Source organism: Xenopus laevis, chromosome 6S, assembly GCF_017654675.1.
Source record: "Xenopus laevis strain J_2021 chromosome 6S, Xenopus_laevis_v10.1, whole genome shotgun sequence".
Classification (NCBI taxonomy): Eukaryota; Metazoa; Chordata; class Amphibia; order Anura; family Pipidae; genus Xenopus; species Xenopus laevis.
In genome coordinates, this window is record NC_054382.1 from 124,156,684 (window position 1) to 124,180,716 (window position 24,033).

The window sequence follows — 24,033 nt, forward strand, 5'->3', positions numbered from 1 at the left end:
CAGCTGCTGTGTAACCATGGGGGCAACCATTCAAGCACAGGATACACAGTAGATAACAGATAAGTACTACTATAGTTTATATAAACAAGCTGCTGTGTAGCCATGGGGACAGCCATTTAAGCACAGGATACACAGTAGATAACAGATAAGTACTACTATAGTTTATATAAACAAGCTGCTGTGTAACTATGGGGCAGCCATTCTAGCACAGGATACACAGTAGATAACAGATAAGTACTACTATAGTTTATATAAACAAGCTGCTGTGTAGCCATGGGGGCAGCCATTCAAGCACAGGATACACAGTAGATAACAGATAAGTACTACTATAGTTTATATAAACAAGCTGCTGTGTAGCCATGGGGGCAGCCATTCAAGCACAGGATACACAGTAGATAACAGATAAGTACTACTATAGTTTATATAAACAAACTGTTGTGTAGCCATGGGGCAGCCATTCAAGCTGAAGAAAATGTGCCTTTTTTTCTTTATCGAACTTTAATGGCTGCCCCCATGGCTACATAGCAGCTTATTTATATAAACTATAGTAGCCTTTCTCACGCAAACGCACATCTTTTACCAGTGCATGCTAACAGTTTATTATGGGGATTATTAATTAAGTGTCGAATTGAAAATTCCAATATATTTTCATGTTCAAAACTATCAAATTCAACTAAGGAATTATCCAAACTCAATTAGAGTTTTTTAAAAAATTTTAAATTAGATTTTTGGAGATTTATCATACTGGTGCTTTAAGAATTCAAATTCGACTATTTGCCACCTAACACCTGCCGAATTACAATGGGAGAGGATGTTTACAGCCTTCCTGACAATCGTGTTTTTTTCCGAGAAAAAACTCGAATCGAGTTTGATCGAATTCGATTAGAATTTCCGGGTCTTTTAAATTTGTCCGAGTTTAAAAAATGTGATTTTATTAAGAAATTTCCCCATTTCGAACGTTCATGAATTCGAAATTCGACCCTTGATTAATCTGCCCCTATATGTTAATTACTTTAAAACACTCTAATTTTTTGATGCTATTGTTATTTAACAAACTTATGTATCACTTAGATTGTAAGCTCTATGGGGCAGGGACCTCCTTCCCACTATGTATCTTACCACATAGCATTAAAGTTCTTTGTCCTATGATTCTCTATATATTTATTATGTGATTTGTCTCCCCATGTATACTTTTATATATATTGTACTTTTATGCACTGTACAGCACTGCAGCTCCTTAACAGCGCTTTACAAATAAAGTTATACATACATACAGTACATGTTCCATGTTGATTGAAAGAAATTCGGTAGACAACATACAAGGCATTTTATCACTGCCAAAGCTCAAAAATATAAACCGCATCCTTTGGTAATTCTATACCAAAACCAAAGTTAATCTACATAAACCAAAAACAATTGGAAAACCTAAAACATCTTATATATTATTTGAAAGTGGCATGTAGCTATATTTACAGTGCTTGTATTTAAAGCTATTAGGAGTCAGAGTCGGTACAATTGTGGCGACTCCGACCCTAGATACCCCAAATTGCTTCACACTTTGATTATTTACAACACTTTATTAGTGATGGGCGAAACACTGATTTTGACTCCGGCGACAATTCGCCAGCATCAAAATGGGCACCAGCGTAAAAGTTGCCGCCGGCGCCTATTAAGGTCAATGGGCGTCCGTTAATTGTTGCTGGCGAATTTTTGTGGCAAATTCACGAATCTATTCACCGGCGGCAAAGCGTGGAAATTCACCCCAAGTTCGCGCCTGCTGAAGAAATTTACCCATCACTACACTTTATGCTAAGTTACATAGGAAGGGGAATAATTTTGCTCTACAAAGATGGTGAAGACAATGACATTTTTTTGGTACCAAATAGAATACCTACCGTAAGATTGGCAACAACTGCTTTAGGGTCATCTGGAAGCAAAAGTAGAATTAAATTAGCTATGAAACATTATAGCCAAAAGTCCACCCTACAGCATAATGCCTTTAATTAGAACACAGAGCAGAAACATAGGTATGATACACCTTGTATGTTAAAGGGATACTATCATCGGATTATAGTTTTTTTGTTTTTTTTTATAGTTCTCGGAAATACACAGTGCATTCATGTTGTCCAAGCTAATGTTTATTGCCTGCTCAGCTCAGAAAACAGTCTCAATAGTTCATTATTGTTGCCTATTCTGTAAATCATGTAAAACCACCATTTTCCATCAGGATTCTCTCTGGACGATGTATGTGATTTTGGACTTGGATTGGACTTTGGTGTCTTTTTGTGACTGTGGATACCCTTTATACAATGTAAGTCAAAAAGCATTGTAGAGCTGCTGCATTTTATCAGAAAGGAAGTCACATGATGAACAGGAAATGCGTGTTGTTACACAGTGAGAATATTTGGATGATAGGGTCCCTTTAACTAAAACAAGAAGCTCAACAGGATCAATTACTAGATTTCTCAGCATTCACCAATTTGAATTTTCAAAGCAAGCAAGCGGTCTTCTTAGTTAGTTATCAATTACATTTGAGAAAGTTCATTGTATGTAGTAAAATAAACTACAGTATGCACTCAATTGAGTCCGTTTCCTTGCCTGCTCGCTGCCCAGTTTCAGCCCAGTGACATAACCCCAATAAACGGAAACGTCAGTGTTATGGCACTGAATATCCCCTTTCTAACAATATATAGGATATTTAGGGTTTAAAGGGGAAGTAAAGTCTAAAATAGAATAAGGCTACAAATGCTGTATTTTGTATACTAAATATAAACATAAACTTACTGCACCACAAGCCTAATCAAACAAATAATTTATGCTTTCAAAGTTGGCCACAGTCAGCATCTTGTAACTTTGTTATACATCTTTGCAAGACTAAGACTGTGCACATGCTCAGTGTGGTCTGGGCTGCTTAGGGATCATCATAAATTATCAAAACAGCACAAGTCAAATAATATCTGCCAGAAGCCGATACAGCAAGACTGATTAATAATTAGAAAATGCAGACTGCACTGGGTCCTGTAATCTAATGGGGATTTTATAGTTTTTGTATTGTTTAAAACAATCTTTCTGTTTAAATCTGGCTCCATGATCTGTTTCCCTGCAGCTGGAGTTGGAAACAGTAAAAGGAATGTAAAGGAAAAAATAAAATCCAATACAAATCTCTACATAGTCGCCGACTGCTCTACAGGGAAACAAACAAAACTGCTTGAGTTCTGCATGGCTGGGAAGTAAGGTGGGGGATCCCCCTGCAGTTCATAAGTATGATTGTTTCCCTGTAGAGCAGTTAGGGACAGTCTGACAATTCCTGTCCACAGCAGTAAATGAAGGGAGAATTTTACTACATACAGTTAGGTTTCTTATGGTGCACATTTTTAATTAAAGTATATTAGAGGTTTCTTTTTCATTAAAGAAAGTAAAAATTGGATTTTATTTTTTGCCTTTACATGCCCCTTAAATAAAGCCACCAGTCATACTGCTCAGAAATCATCTGTATAATGTATAATAAACATCCGTTAATAAGCAGGAATGTGCTGTAGCATGCATAGATTAGTCAGATATACTAGTCCAGCAGAAGCAATGGTTAGATCATGGCACAATACTACTCAGCCCATAACTGAGCAAACTATACATAAGAGGTAGACTTCTTATACCTGTAGGTAAGTTATTAACCCCCACTGGGTTCCTATATTGGGCTTTTCTCTTTCTTCGGGCACCTTAAGTCAACTGAGGAGCAGTCCATAAATCTCTGGTGTAGCCAAGTGAAACTCTTTAGTTCCTTGTCCTACGACCAGGATGTTATACAGTAACTGTCCATACAGCAGTAAGTTCCATTTGTAGAAATGGAGAGGTGCTTTTCCAGTGCATGCAGCTGCCATATGTTAACGTAGCCTCCAAGCCGCCATATGTTAACAAAGCCTCCAAGCCGCGTTCAGTTTTCAATGCACTGAATTATAGCTGGTGCATTGAAAACAGAAGTCGTACTTACCAGCATTCAAATTTCTAGTCCAGACATGAGAGTACACAGGTTTGTCCCTCCAAAGCTCGTTACGCTTTTTCCCAAAAGCCTGAACATCAAATTTGCCTGACATTTTTTTCTTCTCTTTGCTTCCTACCGCTTTAGAGTAACACTGACCTGGAAGAGGAAGTGCTTCTTATGTATCCGCCCCTCCAGGTGCAACTTCTACTGAATGGAAAAGTGTGTACTGTCGTGGGGGGCGGATGGGATGTTATACTAAGCTAGTGCCAAGTTCATTACCAAAACCCTAATTTATCAAAAGATGCACAAGACGGTCCTCAATTATCTATAAAGAACAGTAAGATACACAGATATAACCTATTGAGAGCAAAGTTGCCCCATTGCAGGCCTGGACAGGGGATTGTTCCTAGACTTATGATCATTTGATGATACTTGAAGTAGTGCCTTTATCATGGCGTATGCAAACGGTCTCTGCTAAGCACACAGTAAGCTAGCTCACATGTATGTGCAGAGCGGAAACATTCTATTCTATCATCTTTATTATATGGAAGAGACCACTTCAGTTAAATAATAAAGGGACAGCATGCACCTATACACACCTTTTTAAACACATTTAAAATAAAAAGAACTTAAGCTGAAAAAAAATATGATAAAGCCATAAACTTAGCATTGTTTTACATTCATACTTACTAACTCCCTGTCATTAGATTAGCTAGTTTAAATAAAGATACAGATGAGGCATACAGTTGAGGAAGAGTGACCTACAGTAGGTATCAACCTTGCAAGAACCCGGGAGCCGGAAACATGTAGTAGGCTTTAGCTTCTCTATTTGCCCTGTTTAGCTTGAGAAATAACAAAAACTACAGCTTTTTCTGCATAAAAAATGAAGGTAAAAGCCTTATTCGCTGAACTCATGTTGAGAACACTGACCTAAGAGTATATGTGTGTGATAGGGACGCTGTCTGTGGCAGGTATACTTGCTAATATTTTAAATTCCTAAGACTATTTAGTCCATATCCCCAGTCTTAAAATCACACCCCACTATGCCCGGTTATACCCAGTCTACCCCAAACTTTACCCATTTTAAGGTAAATTCTACCTCTTTGGTGCCCCACCAAAAACAGAAAGTATGGGCCAGGCAGCGAGTCTTGTGAACGATTAACTTGTCTGTGAAGTGCTGTTGAATATGAGGATATCAATTCATGATAATAGTAGAAATCACAAAAATGTAAAATAATCAAATATTTTTTTTATGATGATCCATGACATTTTTTGCACAAAGACACAAAAAGAAAGTGGAAATAACATGTGCTTATTTAGTATCATTTCCACTTGACCCCTGGCAAGGTAAGATTAAGCAATGGCCTTGAAGTCACTATGTTATCTGAAAGACCACTAATTGATCTACAATTAGACCTCCCGCCATCATGATGGCCTTCAGCTGTGGAATGGCAACATGTTTGAAAGCCATGCTCTAAAGTAAGAAAAGTTCAATAAACTTCAATCTTCATCTCACCCTTCATAATACAATGGTCAAATAGAGTTCTATAGGCAAAGATCATGTTGTTCATACATGTTTCACAAGAGTACCTTTTGAATATGGGTAAGACAGCGGCAAACATTTTCTTTGGGGCGGGGGTTTGAAAGGGCTGCACACAGAATTAATGCTAATGAAGACAGATTCCTCACTTACGTTTATTTGCAGGGTTTCTAGATCTCATACGTCCAATAGATCCAGGCAGCAAAGCAAAATCGTCCACGTTGCTTAGGTAGGAGTTCAGAAACTCTGTTCTCTCACAGGTGGCTTCCTCCATACCTTTGTGTAAAAAGGGTCTCCTTAAACCTTCATTTTATTAGTATCAAATATACAATTTAAAAAACAAGCCAGGAAACTGCAGCACTCCTTCCTAGTGTAGACATACATTTGTAGCAGTGCTGTAAACCAATAGCATTGCTTAGCCTGAAGTCAAATACAGCAATTTAAAGAGAGACTGACACCAGAAATTAAACCTTTTTTACATCTATCATAACATTGTCTTTGCATTTTATCTATAATTTTGCCATAAAGGTATTTACTGATGCTTTTACATTACCCATCTGATCCCCCATGTTCCTCTCTGAGGGGGCTGTCATATTTGAGCTTCAGCAGTCTGTTAGCATTAGAAACGCTGACATTTTGACAAAACAGTCAGGTTTAGGAACTTCAAGTAACAATTACTTACAAAAATGATCAACAGGAGCTATAGGTAACTTTTAGGGGCCGATTCACTAACTTCGAGTGAAGGATTCAAAGTATTTTTTTGGGCTACTTCGACCATCGAATGGGCTACTACAACCTTCGACTACGACTTCGAATCGAAGGATTCGAACTAAAAAGTGTTCGACTATTCGACCATTCGATAGTTGAAGTACTGTCTCTTTAAAAAAAACTTTGACCCCCTAGTTCGCCATCTAAAAGCTACCGAAGTCAATGTTAGCCTATGGGGAAGGTCCCCATAGGCTTGGCTAACTTTTTTTGATCGAAGGATATTCCTTCGATCGTTGGATTTAAATCCTTCGAATCGTTCGATTCGAAGGATTTAATCGTTCGATCGAAGGAATTATCCTTCGATCGTTCGATCGAACTATCTGCGCTAAATCCTTCGACTTCGATATTCGAAGTCGAAGGATTTTAATTCCTAGTCGAATTTCGAGGGTTAATTAACCCTCGATATTCGACCCTTAGTGAATCGGACCCTTAATGTACATTAATATTTTAAATAATCATTTTTTAGTGTCAGTATCACTTTAAGTTGCTATACTTAAGTATGTGCTGCCCTGTCTTTAATGTAACCCCAGCATGGCTTTCTGTTCTTAAGTGAATTCATTTAAAGTGATTTCATTATATTGACTAGGGGATGCATGGATTCCAGGATTTGGCTCACACTACAGATCCAGAACAGCAGCTGAAATAAACAAGGACAGTTTGTTCTCATGTTCCGTCGAAAAATAGAAAAAAATCACTGAAAACCAAGGGTGGTAATAGCGAATTCTGTATCTGAAGTCCTGCATTAGTCAAAGCTTCCCATCTTGGACGAAGAGTTTAATTAAAGAAACAACATGTAATCAACCGAGATGGGCCAAGAGAGGAGGAATTTGGAAGCAGTTCATTACCCCAGATGGAGTTCTTAAGACCCAGCTGGAAGCTAAGGATTTAATCCACGGAACATGAAGCTACCGAGTTCGTTTATTTTTAGCTAAGATTCCTATTTCCTGATAAAAATCTGTGGCACTCACAAAGTCACATTATTCTGCATTGTGCCTGGTCTGCCTACAATTTAATTGAATCCTGCCTCGGTAGTCATACAATGTCCATTTTTTTGACCAACATATAATTTTCTGCAAAAAAACGCACATTGTTAAAACAATAGTATATGTTTTTTTAAATCTACTTTTTTTATTAAACTCATTATTTATCTCTTACCTTCTTGGTCCAAAGAAACATTATTCTTCATTGATGTTTGAAGTGATTGGTGTGCCTACAATTTAATCCTATCTCAGGTGTCATACAATGTCCATTTTTTGACCAAGATTTAATTTTCTGCACATTCATAAAACTAAATTTTATGTTTTTAAAATCTGCTTTTTTTAAAAAATGAACTAGTTATTTATCTTTTATCACCTTATTGCTCCAGACTAATTCTGTCTATATAAAAATAAATAATGAAAAGTCAGTCTTTCAGAATGCATTGGATCAAGGATGTTTTGTCTTCTCCAAGCAAGCAGGAGATTCTCTAGAAGTCACACTAATAGTGTTATATAATGTGATTTTCCTTACTGACTTAAGACATATAACTTGATATGACAAATGCTCCCAATATCTTGCACAGCACAGATTGCTATATGTAATGTGCACCAACTTCAGGTGAATTGGAAAGCCTTTCAGACAGAAAAGGAGTTTTGAACAAACTCTGGTGCAATCACAACAAAAGTGAAGGATTAAGCCAAAAAGAAAATAGGGTGGTTAACAGTGCCTTCAATGGGACACATACACCAATTTAAAACAAGCAGGACCATTTAAGTAAGTATAAGAATAGTTTTCCCATAAGCCATATGCCAAATTTTCAATATTGCCAATAAAAGATATCAATATCAATTTGTATCTATTCTAAAACTGGTGACAAGTGCCAAAAAAAGCTGCCAACTTGGTCCATTCAGACTGAATCTGCAGCTTGTTCACTAGTGTATGGAACCCTTGGGATGGCCTGACCAACAAGCCCCAGTAAAACAGCAGTATGATCAGAACATTGGCCCCAAGACCAATTCTTGTCTCAGCCAGATTTGGTCTAGTTCATGGGTGGCCAAATCAAATAAATATCTGCTCATACTGTTGCGAAGGTGATTTGTTTACCATGAGGCACTCATTTCACTGGATTTTGGCTGGATTAATGTTGACATTGATCTAACCCAGTACTTTTGAATCTGAAACATCAAAGCTACTGGAACATGCAAACAGTGAAATGTTTATTTAAAAACATTACCATGGTCTCCGACAAAGATGACATTGACACATCGGTGCAGCTTCATTTGTTTCAAGCCATCCATCAACTGGCCAACAATCTTGTCATTTACCTTCAGTTGTTCTGCCAGCTGAAACGGATAATTCAAACCAATTACTACTATTTGGTAAACAGCCAATAAACTTGAAGGCAACTTCGGAAAAACAAACTGATCTGAAGAAGAGGAGATTTGTCGCTGGGCTACTAATCTCCCTGAATACCCACCTGTGTCACCACCCTTATTGTCACAGCAACTACAGGGTTTAGGGCAGAGATAAACGCTGCAATTCGGGGAGATTAATTGCCCGGTGACAAATCTCCTCTTCTTTGGGGCAACTAATCTTCCTGAACTGCCTCCCCGTCGGCTAGAATGAAAATCTACGGTGTGATGGCACTCGGATCGATTTGTTTTCCGAAGTCGCCAGAAGTTTCCTAGCTCCGAGTGCCATCCCGCCGACGATTTTCATTCTAGCCACGGGAAGGCAGGGGAGGCAGCTCGGGGGAGATTAGTCGCCCGAAGAAGAGGAGATTTGTTGCCGGGCGACTAATCTCCCCAAATTGCAACATGTCTCTGCCCATTTCAGGATGCCCATGTTTGTGGTATTTGTAGTACACACACATCATCAGCAGTTGAATTACCCATGCAATATGCTTCAACAAATATCAAGACTGAGTTGGGAAAATTGGTGCATAGCTTAGAAAGAAAAAGGGGTACAAACCTCAGGTTGGAAAGGTCCATATTTATGTCCTGCCTGATCTGGTTGTTCTGAGTAAAGTGCATAAACATAAGGTCTGGAGGGGAAAAAAATAGCCATAATTAAATGTTAAATATAGTCTTAGGGGGTTATTTATCAAAATCCGAAAATATCTTATTTTCAGAAATTTACTCTGACCAAATCCTCATGGGTTATTTCCCTTATTTATCAATACATTTTCCCCGAAAATTTTCGGGTAAAAATTTTTTTAAAAAAACTTTTTTTTCTGATTTTTCCGGGTTTTTGCCTGAAAACCACAAAATCTTTGGATTATTGCACGAAACCCAGTGCAGATTAGGATATCTTCGGGACTTCTCCCATTGACTTATAACAACCTCAGCAGGTCTGAGATGCCAGATTTTCGGATTCAGACTTTTTCCATTCTCGGGGTATAAGAAATCCTGAAAAATTCCAGGTTTTTTTTCCACAAAAAATTCGGATTTTAAAATAAAAAAAAAAACCTTTGAGTTTTTGGCATTTGGACTTTAATAAATAACCCCTTTAGTATGGATTGGAAATTTCAACAAAGCTTTTGATTATTTTGTAATATCTTATGAAATTGTTGGTCACGTAGCTGGCTACCAAATACTGCTGGAGGAACAATAATTTCCTAGCTTTCTTTTTTGTCTAGTTTGAGAGATGTGCAATTAGTATTTAATATTAGTACTTCATGTTATGCCTACTACCATAGCAAAATGCACAAAGATTGCACATAAAGAGTGGATGTGCGTTTACGCTGCAAGCATGGACATCACAACACAAGTTTTATGTTGTATCAGTGTATTATATATGGTGGTCCTGTCATTGTATTTGCGAGGTCAGTAAATATGAGTCTGATTTCTTGCAGCAATGGCATCAGGCTGCTCTGGTCATATACAGAATAAATCTAAGGCACTTTATCATCCTTCTAAGAACCTGCACATTAAAAATTTCAGTCCGCAAACCTCCCAACATACTGTACCTCTCATTGTCTGGTAAGTGCAACCACTGTAATACAGTGAAAATTCTTCGTTCTTGAGAAATAGCCCTATAACAGAAAACATTTACATTTTTAGAATGCAGACTGTATTGTTTTTTTCTAAGAGAATCATTAGGGATATACTTTTTAATACACTGTACATGCAACTGTGCACCAATGATGTAATCCATAATACGCACCAATGATTTAATCCATAATAAGCACTCACCTACAGTATTTGGTTGATAATACCAGCGCTCCATCTTAATGGAGTTAATGTAAGGAAACCTGCTTATTGTGGGTTAGTACACTGATGGTTTTAAACCTTTCCCTTGAATCTAGGTTGCTGGCAAAAAATGCCATATATTCTAGGTTTCCATGTTTTATTAAGCCAAATGGGAAATAGTGTCATGGAGTGTCCTCGTGAATAAAATACTCCCTCATGTAAAATATAAGCATATTATGTTACCAAGGCATTCCATGACCACATAAAAACACTAGGCCGAAGGTCATGGAACTCCTAGGTGACTTCTAATATCCTCATATTTTTCAAGAGGGGGTATTTTATTTATTATAATACACAAGTTCCAATGAGTCATGTGACAGAAGCTCCAATTATAACTGATGACATCATACCTCCCAACATTTTTGGAAATAAATAGAGGGACATGCACGCAGCATGGCAAAAAAAAAAAAAAACCTTATTACCATGTTAATTTTACAAAATTTGGCAGGTTATGAAAGTTTGAACACATTTCTGTTGTTTTTTTCCGTTATTACAGTTTTGCTAATGAAGGTGAATTGCCCTTTAAGCTGTGAGTCTAACTTCTCCTAAGGGACCTTTTATCTTATATTGTTACAATTACTTATTTGCTTATCTCAGAATTGTTACAAAAGTATCTTATCTGCAGCTGTGGCTGTTCTGGGCTCTCAGACAACAGCCAATTAACTGAGAAACATTGTTTCTTTTTCTGTCTAGCTGTTCAGTTCAGAGATATATCTGGACTTTCCAGTACAAACGAGGGACTGCGGGTTAAGCTGTCAAAAGAGGGACTGTCCCTCTGAAAACAGGACAGTTGGGAGGTATGTGACATCACTCAGCACCGTTTATAAGGATATTATTTACAGGATATCCATGGCTCTTGTGTATTATAAGATGATAAATTATAAATGCTATCCCCTATTATAATGATTTTTAACAAACTGATTAGGCCTGTGCATTTTCACAAATATTTCCCAGCATGACTTACACTGGCCAGAAGAATGTTGCTGCTTTCACGCCCTGTTTAGATGCAGTTATCCAAATCTGAAAAATAAAAGAATGTAGAAATTTCATGGGTTTTCACGTTATATAGTAATTGCTCAGAAATTGCTATTAATAAATTTACCACCATTCACAAATAAAGCAAAATGTATGCAAATGCTGCAAACTAAATGTAAAATAACGCCACCCCAAATACAATGGTGCAAGATAGGGGATAGAGATGTAATTTGCAGCTCACATTAAACTGTCCTGGTATAGGACTTACAAATAAGTCTTCCAGTCTCATAAATGTAAAGTATATAGTGCAAACAGAATATAAAAATACAGTATCAGCACTATTTACACAGGCCACGCCATTTTTTCACCTCCAACTCACTCCATCAAGCTTCTCAAACTGTGTGCTTGTTCCCTAGGGAAGCATGGAGCAGTGGACCTAGCTTAAAAGCCAGATGTGGGCGAGATTTAGGGAGAAAGAATATTTTATCTCTTAAATTTTGAAATCTTATGTTATCCTAAATACTCTTGGAGCTGCAACTGAATTTCTGACTGTTTTCGGATTTCTGAATGTTTTCCCATAATTGTAACCTTGAAATAAGCTTAAGGAGGGCCCTGACCAAATCTCGGCTGTCCAAGGCTTGAACTGAAAAATGACTGATAATCACTTGAGCACCGCTTCCTTTTTTCTATAATTCCTTATCTGAAATAAGAGAAGTCTTAGGGTTGGGGCAGACGGGCAGATTCAGGGAGATTTAGTCGCCCGGCGACTAATCGCCTCTTCTGCATGGCGACAATCTCCCCGAACTGCCTTCCACCTGCTTGAATGAAGAATCGCCTGCGCTAATGCACTCATGGCGCTTCAATTTCGGAAATCGAAGTGCCGCGAGTGCATTAACGTAGGTGATTCTTCATTCAAGCAGGCGGAAGGCCGACAGAAGGTAGTTCGGGGAGATTGTAGCCCTGCAGAAGAGGCGATTAGTCGCTAGGCGACTAAATCTCCCTGAATCTGCCCGTCTGCCCCAATCCTTATAATACGTTTTATGGGTTTTTTTCTGTTTGCATCAGTGCAATTCTGGGGCATGAAAGATGACTTCACAGAGAAGAATTTCCCTATTAATTCATGGAAAAACCTTGGATTCAGAACAATACATCACAACTGCCTGCATTGGTGATAGAGTATAGCTTTATTTTTTTTCCTGTATAATGTCTATAGGTTTAGTATAGCTAGTTTAGTTTAGTTCTTCCCTCAAAAACACTATCTCAAAAGACTTTTGGAGGAAGAACCATTACACAAATAAATATGCTCTTACACACATGGGTACACACTTACACTTGTTTGGGTGCATATAAAGGGATACTTACTGGCTGGCCTCCCCACCATCTGTGATTAAACTTTTCTCTTGATCGCAGGCTGAAGTTGGCATCAAAAACAGGGTCATACATTGAATTGCCAACAATTCCATGAGATTCAGGGTAAAGTCCCTTTGTACAAAAGAAACAACAAAAAAATATAGTGAAGAGGACAAATGGCACAAGGGCATTTGCTATCACTAAAACTAAAAATAAGTGGTCAAAATGGTCCAAATCAACCAACATCACCTTTAATAAGTATAGGCTGTAGGAACCAGTACAAACATTTTATTCTCCCTCTTAAACCCTGATGGTGCAATTTCATGAGTGAATTATATAACAGGCACTTGCTCTTCTGCTCCCAAGTGGATAATTTTATTAGACTGCTCTGTATGCCTGCCCTTAAAGGCAAGGTATCCTAAAACAGGCAAGCTGTTGATTTCAATGTCTTTTCTGGGAGCTGCAATTGTCAAAAGCGTTTGTGTTTCAAACATAAACTTCTTGTTTGCTCTGGCCCTAACTCTCTCCACAAAATGCCAGACTACATACAATTAGGGATGAGCAATTTTCTTTGCCATGGAAATGACATCCATAGATTTCAATGGGAGAAAAAAAAAATGTTGCGTATCAAAAAAAAAAACAAATGTGACCCATAGAAATTTTTTGCCTAATTACCAAAGTGGTGAAAATAACCCATTATGTGCCTTTATCATAAATAACATTTTTTTTGCTTATGATACACTTATGGTATCAGACAATATATCACAACACATTTAAACAAAGGTTGTAAAATATACAAAACCTTTCACCCATTAAACCTCTCTTCAGGTGAGTAACTTGGCTCCACATTTAAACTTTTAGTTCATTCCTAAATCAATTCAACTGTCCAGGCACTAGTACTGCTGCAGTATCACTTGTCTGCCAGCACTACTAACTACCTTCTAGATCAGTGATCCCCAACCAGTAGCTAATGAGCAACATTTTGCACTCCAACCCCTTAGATGTTGCTCCCAGTGGCCTCAAAGCAGGAGCTTATTTTTGAATTCCAGGCTTGGAGGCAAGTTTTGGTTGTATAAAAACCAGGTGCATTGCCAAAGAGAACATCAATGTAGGCAATGACAATCCACACAGGGGCTACTAAATAGCCAATCACAGACCTTATTTGGCACCCCAGGAATATTTTTCATGCTTGTGTTGCTCCCCAACTCCTTTTACTTCTGAATTTTGCTCACGGGTTCAAAAGGTTGGGGATCCCTGTTCTAGACCTAGTGTAATTTTTATCTTTTTGTGCAGTTTAGCATTAACTACAAAGTGTGCAAAGTATGCAATGGTGATGGAGCACATATATGGGGACAATCACGTCTTTGACCAATACAAAATCATAGATGAAAAATTTTCTGTTAATTAAAGGGATCCTGTCATCGGAAAACTTATGTTTTTTTTCAAAATGCACCAGTTAATAGTGCTACTCCAGCAAAATTCTGCACTGAAATCCATTTCTCAAAAGAGCAAACAGATTTTTTTTATATTCAATTTTGAAATCTGACATGGGGCTAGACATATGGTCAATTTCCCAGCTGCCCCTGGTCATATGACCAGGGGCAGCTGGAGGAGAGAAATGCTTTCTGGCAGGCTGCTGTTTTTCCTTCTCAATGTAACTGAATGTGTCGCAGTGAGACATGGGTTTTTACTATTGAGTGTTGTTCTTAGATCTACCAGGCAGCTGATATCTTGTGTTAGGGAGCTGCTATCTGGTTACCTTCCCATTGTTCTTTTGTTTGGCTGCTGGGGGGGGAAGGGAGGGGGTGATTTCACTCCAACTTGCAGTACAGCAGTAAAGAGTGATTGAAGTTTATCAGAGCACAAGTCACATGACTTGGGGCAGCTGGGAAATTGACAAAATGTCTAGCCCCATGTCATATTTCAAAATTGAATATAAAAAAATCTGTTTGCTCTTTTGAGAAATGGATTTCAGTGCAGAATTCTGCTGGAGCAGCACTATTAACGGATTCATTTTTTTTCCCATCACAGTATCCCTTTAAGCAAAATGATCAGTGAAATATAGTTACCGTTGCCAGGGTGTATAGGTTTGGGAAGGTTTTGGTTGGATAAACTGGTCTCATATAAGGCGAGTGTGTCCCACATGATCCTGTTGAGAATAAAATAAAAGTAAAATATTTAACAGTTTTTACAAAACACAATTGAGTACTGTGCTTCATGCCTGTGGCAATGCCATAGATTCTACATGTGATTTAACACTCGAGTCTCAAGCACAGCCTTTATGGCTTTTCAGCAACTCATGTCACAGCTTGATGTGGGGTGGTGGGAATGTATGACCACCACTTTATAAGAGACAGTATATATATATATATATATATATATATATATATATATATATATATATATATATATATATATATATATATATAATCAAATTCAAAAGAGCCCCCATTAAAATGGGTAAAAAACACTAGGCTTTTTGCTTAATTTAAATGGAAGCCAAAAATGTGTGTGCATGTACAAAAATTTGAGTCCAAACAGGTTACCAACTATACATCTTAACATAAAATACTCAGTGTCAACAATTGTATGAATGAGAACAATGCATAGAGTAAGTTTACTGTGAGGGTTCACTTGTCTGGTTGCTAAGGTAATTAAGCATATGATCTTGGAATACTAACGTGAATTATTTTCCCGCGAGGCTCCCACTTACTTAGTTTATCTATGTTGGGCATCACCTTGTGTCCTTTTTTCATATACGAAGCGCGGAATCCATCAACTGAGAAGATAATCAGAGGGGGACGAACAAAACTAAAACAAAGATTTACAAAAATTACAATGAATACAAACTTAACAAACATGAAATACAGCTCAATGATTTTTTATACCAGTATGTTAAGCAGCTAATTGGCCCATGTGTGGGGGCATTGCTGGCCAGTATCTGGGGCCTGGGCAAAAAAAAAAAATGTTTCTATGAGACTAGATAGAAAAACATGTTAAACAACCTATTATTGCTAGAGCATAAAGTTCTCCAGCTGGATAAGTATAATTTGGCTGCTGTGCTGTCTGGTGTTTCCTTTCAAAAAAGCCAACTTATATTTACTAATATTGCCTGGGACCAGATTGAGCACAAAAATCATATTGCTCCTTATAGCATAGAATGGTGCTGTCCAACTGGCGGCCCTCGATGTCCCCTTGTGTGGCCCCCACAAGATAGTCTGCCTGTTGTGACTGCATCCCTTGTGTGAATTTTAAAATGTATCAGTACTGACATTAACTGGCCCCTGCATTGTTTAACCTCAAACTCAGACAGTAAACTCCTGCATTGTAAGTAATCCTCCCTGCATTGTTCACACCTGTAACACCTCTATTGTTTCCACCCTTAAAGCCCTGTACTGTTCACACCTCAGACCCAGACTTTAAGTGCCTACACTGTTCACCCCTCAACAAACTGTTGGAGGGTCACCATTATTGTGTCACTGTATGTAGCACAGTCTGGACTGTTTGAGTTTGATTGATTTGAGTGGTCCCGATAGGTTTCCCTGTCTCTTGCTGTATTCTACCTTCCCCATGCTCCCTGTATGTGCCATGCTCTACCTATCCTATGCTCTGTTTGTGTGCCTTTTTTCTGGGGGTTTGTTAGCATTTGAAAATAGTTGTTAGGGGCCCCTAAGGTGTTAAATCATGTGCTGGGGGGTTCCAGTGTTATGGCAGCATATATTGGGTATGCACACTCAGAAAAAATGTACAAACAAAGGTGGTATTAAAAAAAATCTCTTTTATATAGATTATAGCAATAAAATGTACATCAAATAAACTGATATCTTATACAGAACAGTTTATACACAGCAATATTAACAAAAATATACATACCGCCTAGTTATAAGTTAAAGGCAAAAAAAAAAAAAAAAGAGAGACAAACCACAAGGGATGGATGCAATTGCCAGTGATGAGAATGCCCCAATGTTTCGGCACTATAGCCTTTGTCAAGGGGAATTCTGATGTGTAACCCTATTCAATTAGACGCGAGAATCTACGTGTTAGCCTGCTTCCTGCACTTGCGCATTTGTGCTGACACTTAATACATTTAATACCCCGTCTGTCCCCAGATACAATGCTATGGTCCTTCTTCTCCAAGTCTTCAGCAGAATTACGCATACTGCACTTCTAGTACAGAGTACAGACCCCTTGCACCCTTGGGTGATACAGTGTGCATGTGCTAGGTTGCCAGAGGTGTGGAATTGGAGGACCTTGCCAACAGATAGTGAAAGGTAAGTTTTGGGGGTCTCTAATTTGTGTATCTCAAGCACAGTAGCCCTAAGGCATATGGCTATTAAAACAAGACCAAGTTCAATTGGATCTTTAATTTCCCTTTCAATAGTGAATGTAAACACACAAAAAAAAGTTTACCCTGCTGGACATTCTGGATGTTTCATTTCTTCACAGTCATCATCTGCCCAAAGTGTTCCCCCTACAATATAGAAAAAAGGAATATGAAATATTTGAATAATACACGGTTATATTAAGTATGGTTTGAAATGATGACAGCAGATATGTCAGTCACACTGAAGCAAGGGGTTCAGGAATGGTCCAAGTAATGATTTTTAAAACACTGTAAGAGAAGCCAACTCATTAACAAATCAGCCTTGGCAGGAAAAGATCAGACTATTGCAACATTGTTTAATAAGTCAAGGCCAGGAATAGCAAAAGGGACAGGCAAATACTGCTTCCCATAGCTGTTAAATTTACAACATTTTGTAGCAAATTTATATAGAAATTGGTAAAACTAAAGGAAATAGCCATTTAACTATACACAACAATAAGCGATGTGACTGAAATGCATTGAAACTGCATAGCAGAAATGTTTATCACATAAAGTAACATTTTAAATGAACATTTAGCATTATCTTAACATGTAAAGAGTATTCATTTAAAGGAGAAGGAAAGCTACCAAAGCAGTTTATTGCCAATAGATCAACCATAACAATGCAAGCTATAACACTCTATTTATTCTGCAGAATGCTTTACCATACCTGATTAAACAGCTCCAGAAGCTCTTGTTTGTTTAGGATAGCAGCTGCCATATTAGTTTGGTATTACATCACTTCCTGCCTGAGTATCTCCCTGCTCACTCATAGCTCTGGGCTCAGATTACAGCAGGGAGGGGAGGAGGGAAAGGGGAGGGGGGAAATGATAGAGCAGAAAACTGAGCATGCTCAAGCCCTAGACTTGGAGGTTTAAGCTGAAAACAGTAAGTCTGATACAGAAGCCCATGAGTACACAATAGAAGGAAAGAAATGCTGTGTTTCTTTTGACAGAGGACTCAGAGCAGCATTACTTTGAAGGTTTACTGGTGTATTTATATAGACCTTTCTGATAAAGCTTAGTTAATTTTAACCTTTCCTTCTCCTTTAAAGGGCAAGGACAGATGTTTTTTTCACCACATTGTAGGGGAAAAATACATCAGCCTATCTTTCATCAATTACTTGGATTTGGTGTGAGAGCTAAAGGGGGCTGATTTATCAAAGTTGAAATTGGAATTTTTAAAAGAATGATGGCAGGGTGGATCTGAGCTTTTATACCTGTGCCAGGGTATTTTTTTCTTAATGGAACATTGACCCAGTGAAAAAAACTTAAAATCATTGAACCTTTGCTCACAAACAGCAGCAGGAAAAAAGTTAGCTTAAGATGATGCCAGCAATGAAAAAAAATACATTGTATTAAAAAAGTGCAATGTTTGCTCCAGTTCTTGTAGCCTTTAGCAACAAATCCAGTGCCGCTGATTTCCTAACAGTCCCCCAAATGATTAGTACTCCCATTACTTCTGCATCAAGACTGCAGTTACAAAATCACAATGCGATCGACGTTCTGAATTTAAAAGCACAAACTCAATGAACGTTAGTTGCACATGAGTCATGCTGTGATGCGTACCCACCCGTGACAGCCCCCAAAACGGAATGACTAATTCAAGGCAAAGACAAAAGATAACTGTCTGAAGGGCATTAAAAATGCAGATTCTTTTCATTTGCTTTCAGCATTATCATACACACTGGAAGCCAAAAAAAAAAAAAGATTCAAAGATGTATTGTTAAACAATGTAAACAGAACAAAATGATGATAACAGCAAGAAATAAAGGCATAGGAAAAGATAAAAAAAAAATATTTTCTTGGTCATGTGCTTTCAGAAAGAGCCTGCACTTTAGGATGGAACTGCTTTCTGGCAGGCTGTTTCTCCTACTCAATGTAACTGAATGTGTCTCAGTGGAACCTGGATTTTACTATTGAGTGCTGTTCTTAGATCTACCAGGCAGCTGTTATCTTGTGTTAGGGAGCTGCTATCTGGTTACCTTCCCATTGTTCTGTTGTTAGGCTGCTGGGGGAGAAGGGAGGGAGTGATATGACTCCAACTTGCAGTACATCACTAAAGAGGGAATGAAGTTTATCAGAGCACAAGTCACATGACTGGGGGCAGCTGGGAAACTGACAATATGTCTAGCCCCATGTCAGATTTCAAAATTAAGTATAAAAAAAATCAGTTTGCTCTTTTGAGAAACAGATTTCAGTCCATAATTCTGCTGGAGCAGCACTATTAACTGAAGCATTTTGAAAAAAAGATTCCATAACAGTATGCCTTTAACGAGCAATTTCAACATATATTTGTAAAAAAGGACAACCTTAGGATATGTTGGGGAGCCATAAAATGTATTTGCTGTAAGTCCCAGTAACATCTTGTTACACCACTGGCTGTGGCCCAATAAATAAAACATTTGAAAATCAAATAAAAATGAGATTCAGAAGATATTCAGACTCGTGGCTGTACTGCCCCTAGAATCTGTTTCCAACTATCCCTGTTATATAGCTTTATGTGTACACAGCTCTCCTACACTTAAATATATGTAGGAAACAAGGTGGAATTAGAACAAAAGATGCCACTAACCCTTGCATACTACTTGGTAGTTTGTGCAACAGTCGCCTTTAGCTAAACAGTCTTCAGAGCAGTGACAAGCATTTTCCTCATTCCGGGTCTCTCCGCAGCGGTCCTTGGTACATTCCCAACCACGACCTGAAAGAAAGGGAAACAATCTGTCAAAATGGTCTCCGACCAACATACTCATACTAGTCAGCGGAGGGTGCTTAGTGATACCACATGACTCACTGAAAATTAGTATTACAAGAAACAAGTCACCCCTTAAAGGGCACCTATTAGTGATGGGCGAATTTGCGCCGTTTTGCTTCACCGGAAAATTCTTGAATTTTGTGCGAAATCCGCAAAACGGAAAAATTCACAAAACTGCGCCGGTGTCCGTTATTTTAGCGAAAATGCGTCGATGTCCAAAAACGGACACCAGCATCCAATTTTTTTGACGCAGGCGAATTTTCGCGCCTGTTTCGCAAATTTATTCACCCGCGGCGAATCGCGCAAATTCACCGCAAATTCACACCTGGCGAATAAATTCACCCATCACTAGCACCTATCACAGCCAAAATCAAACACATATTAACAATCTGACCAGTACAACATAAACACGTTTAATCAAACAACATATATAGTTTTTTGAAAAAAAACTGCAGGTTTTAAAAAATCCCTTACTTTGTCAAAGGTTCTTCTTATGGGAGGCCATACTGAGACTATAACAGAGACTGTAATATGCAAATTTCAGGAGCATGCTCAGATTGTAACGCTGCTTTGAGTATTCTACCCAGAATGCCTTGTTTTAGTAAACTCCTCCACTAGAAGTATCTTGTCCCCTGCTGGTGATGTCATTATGCAAATGAAGGACACACAGTAACTTCCAGCAGGTGGCAGCACTACTGAACAGCAGCTAACACACAGGTTTTGCTGATTTCAAAATATCTTAGAAGAGTTGATAAGCAACAAGGAATTTCAACTGAGCATGTGCGAGATTTCAGAGCTGCAGTTGGCTGGGAAGATATAGGTAGGAGGAGCCAATGAAATCCAAGACGCCTGCCTCAGCTAGAACTGCAGTGGAGATAGGGGAGATCTTGCAGAAGGAATAGTGAGCTGATTTACATTATACAGACAATTCTAACTGTTTTAAAAATCGGATTTCTTTTCACTTTTCACATAGGAAATGATTTTAGTTATGATTGGTGCCCTTTAATAAGGTATCAGAAGTGCCCATAGTGTCCCATTACTTGAATGAGCTATGGTCATAGACCTACTGTGTGACCTCTTTCAATAGGGGATACATTATTCCCACCTGGGAACTTTAGGCCCCAGGCAACTGTCCACATAGGCCAAATGATAACCAGCCACCGTCCACAGCAGATTAGGTGGTCCGTTTACTAAAGTGCGGTCAATTTTATTTTAAGTTTCCACATTTTATCAGTGAGAATATTTTTCCGCCAGAATATTTGCAGCGACTACATTTACTAAACATCGATGCGCTCAGAAGTCATTGCGATCACTTTCGGTAACTACATTAACTAACCAGCTTATTTTAGTGGTAATTTTAGCGAGTTGAGAATTTTCTGGCGACGAATTACGATTTTTGCGAATATTTATGCTATAAAATGGTCTTGTTTTATGGCGGTTATTATGGCAATTTTTACTGTGACATTTATGGTAACACCAGCCAAGGCCGGGGCCAGTATTACAAATTTACCGGCAATGTAGCTGCCTCTAAATTTGTAATACTCACAAAAGTATTCCCCAGCCTCTCCCATTCACTCTTGCCTCATGTTGGTTGGAGGGGTCGGCACCTCTCCCAAGTAATGCAATAAAGATTTACCAAACACTTTCGGCAGGTGTAGCAGGGAAATCCCCTGCAATTTTATTAAAGTCACGTGATGTAACGGGTCGGGGGCGTGCCCCTTCGTCAGACATATGCACCCTTTATCAATTACAACACTATTTTAACAACCTTCATAAACATGTTAACAACACCATAGTAAATGACAATATATAAATAAATAATGTTAATGCCATATCAGTGTCCGTGAATAAATATAATTTTGTATAAAAGTTCCTTTGTGATCTTCCATTCTGATTAAGTCCAATAATAGCTCTAAAAATTATTTAATTCACTAACTACCCAAATTACAAAATAAATTGTGTGTACACTACTTGATATGGTATTGTCCAAAAATGATTTCAAATTTGGAGAAGATTTTTTCTTACAGTTGCAAGGTTGTGCAATGGGGGCCAATATGACTCCCGCATATGCTAATGTTTTCATAGACTTCTTTGAAACCACCTATATATTATCCAACACGGAGTATAGTGGGTACATACAGGATTATGGAAGATATGTGGATGACACCTTCTTCATTTGGAAAATCTCAAAACACATTTGTGGATAGGGGTTACAATAGAGAAAATCTGCTAAACATTAGCAATAATGTCTTTGAGAATTCTAGACAATCTACATTACAAAAACGTGACAAAAGAGCCATAACACAGAGTAGAATACCGTTCATCACCAAATTTGACACCAATGCATAAATATCCTGTAAAATAATTCTGAAATATTGGGGTCTCTCACCACAAGCCTAATCAAACAAATAATTTATCCTTTCAAAGTTGGCTACAGGGGGGTCACCATCTTGTAATTTTGTTATACATCTTTGCAAGACTAAGACTGTGCACATGCTCAGTGTGGTCTGGGCTGCTTAGGGATCATCATAAACAAAGCTGCTTGAGTTCTGCATGGCTGGGAAGTAAGGCGGGGGCTCCCCCTGCTGTTCATAAGTATGAATGTTTCCCTGCTCAGCAGTTAGGGACCGTCTGACAATTCCTATCCACAGCAGTAAATGAAGGGAGAATTTCACTGCATACAGTCAGGTTTCTTATAAAAATGGTACACATTGTTTAATTTAAGTATAGTGAAGATAGGTTTCTTTTTCATTAAAGAAATTAAAAATGGGATTTTATTTTTTTGCCTTTACATGCCCTTTAATGGCACCTTCCCTTGCAGGAAATGTAGTCACTGTAATGGAATTATTAAAGGGGATGGGGTATAACACCCTTTTAAAGGAACAAAACTTAACATAAAAGGTCTGCATACATGTGACAGCAATAACATAATCTATTGCATAAAATGCCCATGTGGTTTGGCCTACATAGGCCAAACAAATAGAAATATGAAGGTGAGGCTCAATCAGTAATTCGAAATTACAAACCCCCAAAAGAAGAGGATAGTGGGGCAAACCCAGGTAAAGAAAAAAAGAAACTACATTGGCACGCCATTTCTATGAACAAGGACATGGAGTAGCACAGTTAAGGTGGCAGATTTTAGAAAATGTTTATGCAAAAAAATGAAATAGAAACAAAACAAAGGTTGCTACAAAGGGAGTGTTTTTGGATATGGCAATTGCAAACCAAACAACCCCGGGGCCTAAATGAGGAGTTTAACATGAGTTGCTATTTATAACAAGATGAGTGTATTTACATTTTAACATAAAGTAACCAGTATCTTTTATACAAGCTTATAATACAATGTTGCCATATGCTTACTAATTCTTATCATTCTTTTATAGATTTTTTCATTGAACTACTATCTACCCAGGGACAGCTTTCAGACAGGGTAAGGTAGCAATTATAACAGAGTTGAATTTATGGAGTTTGTATATACTTGTAAACACATTATGTTTTCAAACAATTTTTTATGATTTTTTAGAGCTATTATTGGACTTAATCAGAATGGAATATCACAAAATTATATTTATTCACGGACACTGATATGGCATTAACATTGTGTTTTTCCATGTAACAACAAAACGTTCAAACCAGAAGGAGGGGCTTCCTTGATGCTGTCTGCTAAAGAAAACAATTGTTTGGAAATGATTGTTTAAAATGAACAGAGCAATAGCAATATTGAGGCGATGGATTCTTAGCTCATTTGTCCCTATAACCCTACTTCCATGGCCCTTTAGAGCACTTGGAGGAAAATGTATTCAGATTCCCAGTGAATCCCCTTGAAAAATAAATTCTTATGTGTAAGATGAAGACAAAGGTATTAAAGCAGGTGGACCCTATAAAGTACTCATTTTGCCGTTTAAAAGGGGGATTACAGTATACCCTATTTTAAACGTGACTTGTGCTCAACATACTTTTTTGCCTATATCTTTGGTATTGCTTGGGCTAATCAGAGAAAACATGGATATATAAACTTCTACTGTTTTGTTCTTGCAAGGTAGACAATATATTACTAGTGCACAAATAAGCAGGA

General features: G+C 38.0%; 1 protein-coding gene across 3 annotated transcripts in view; it reads right to left on the reverse strand.

Moving 5' to 3' along the window:
* Window positions 1-24,033, reverse strand: part of enpp2.S (ectonucleotide pyrophosphatase/phosphodiesterase 2 S homeolog) — a 76,614-nt gene that overhangs the window by 30,693 nt on the left and 21,888 nt on the right. For all 3 annotated transcript variants that reach the window (XM_041567079.1, XM_041567080.1, NM_001087057.1), the window contains 11 exon segments: window positions 19,779-19,904; window positions 17,252-17,312; window positions 15,555-15,652; window positions 14,911-14,990; window positions 12,854-12,973; window positions 11,481-11,536; window positions 10,234-10,299; window positions 9,237-9,309; window positions 8,500-8,608; window positions 5,673-5,795; window positions 1,896-1,927 (listed from right to left, as the gene is read on the reverse strand). In XM_041567079.1, coding sequence (XP_041423013.1) covers window positions 1,896-1,927; window positions 5,673-5,795; window positions 8,500-8,608; window positions 9,237-9,309; window positions 10,234-10,299; window positions 11,481-11,536; window positions 12,854-12,973; window positions 14,911-14,990; window positions 15,555-15,652; window positions 17,252-17,312; window positions 19,779-19,904 — 944 coding nt within the window.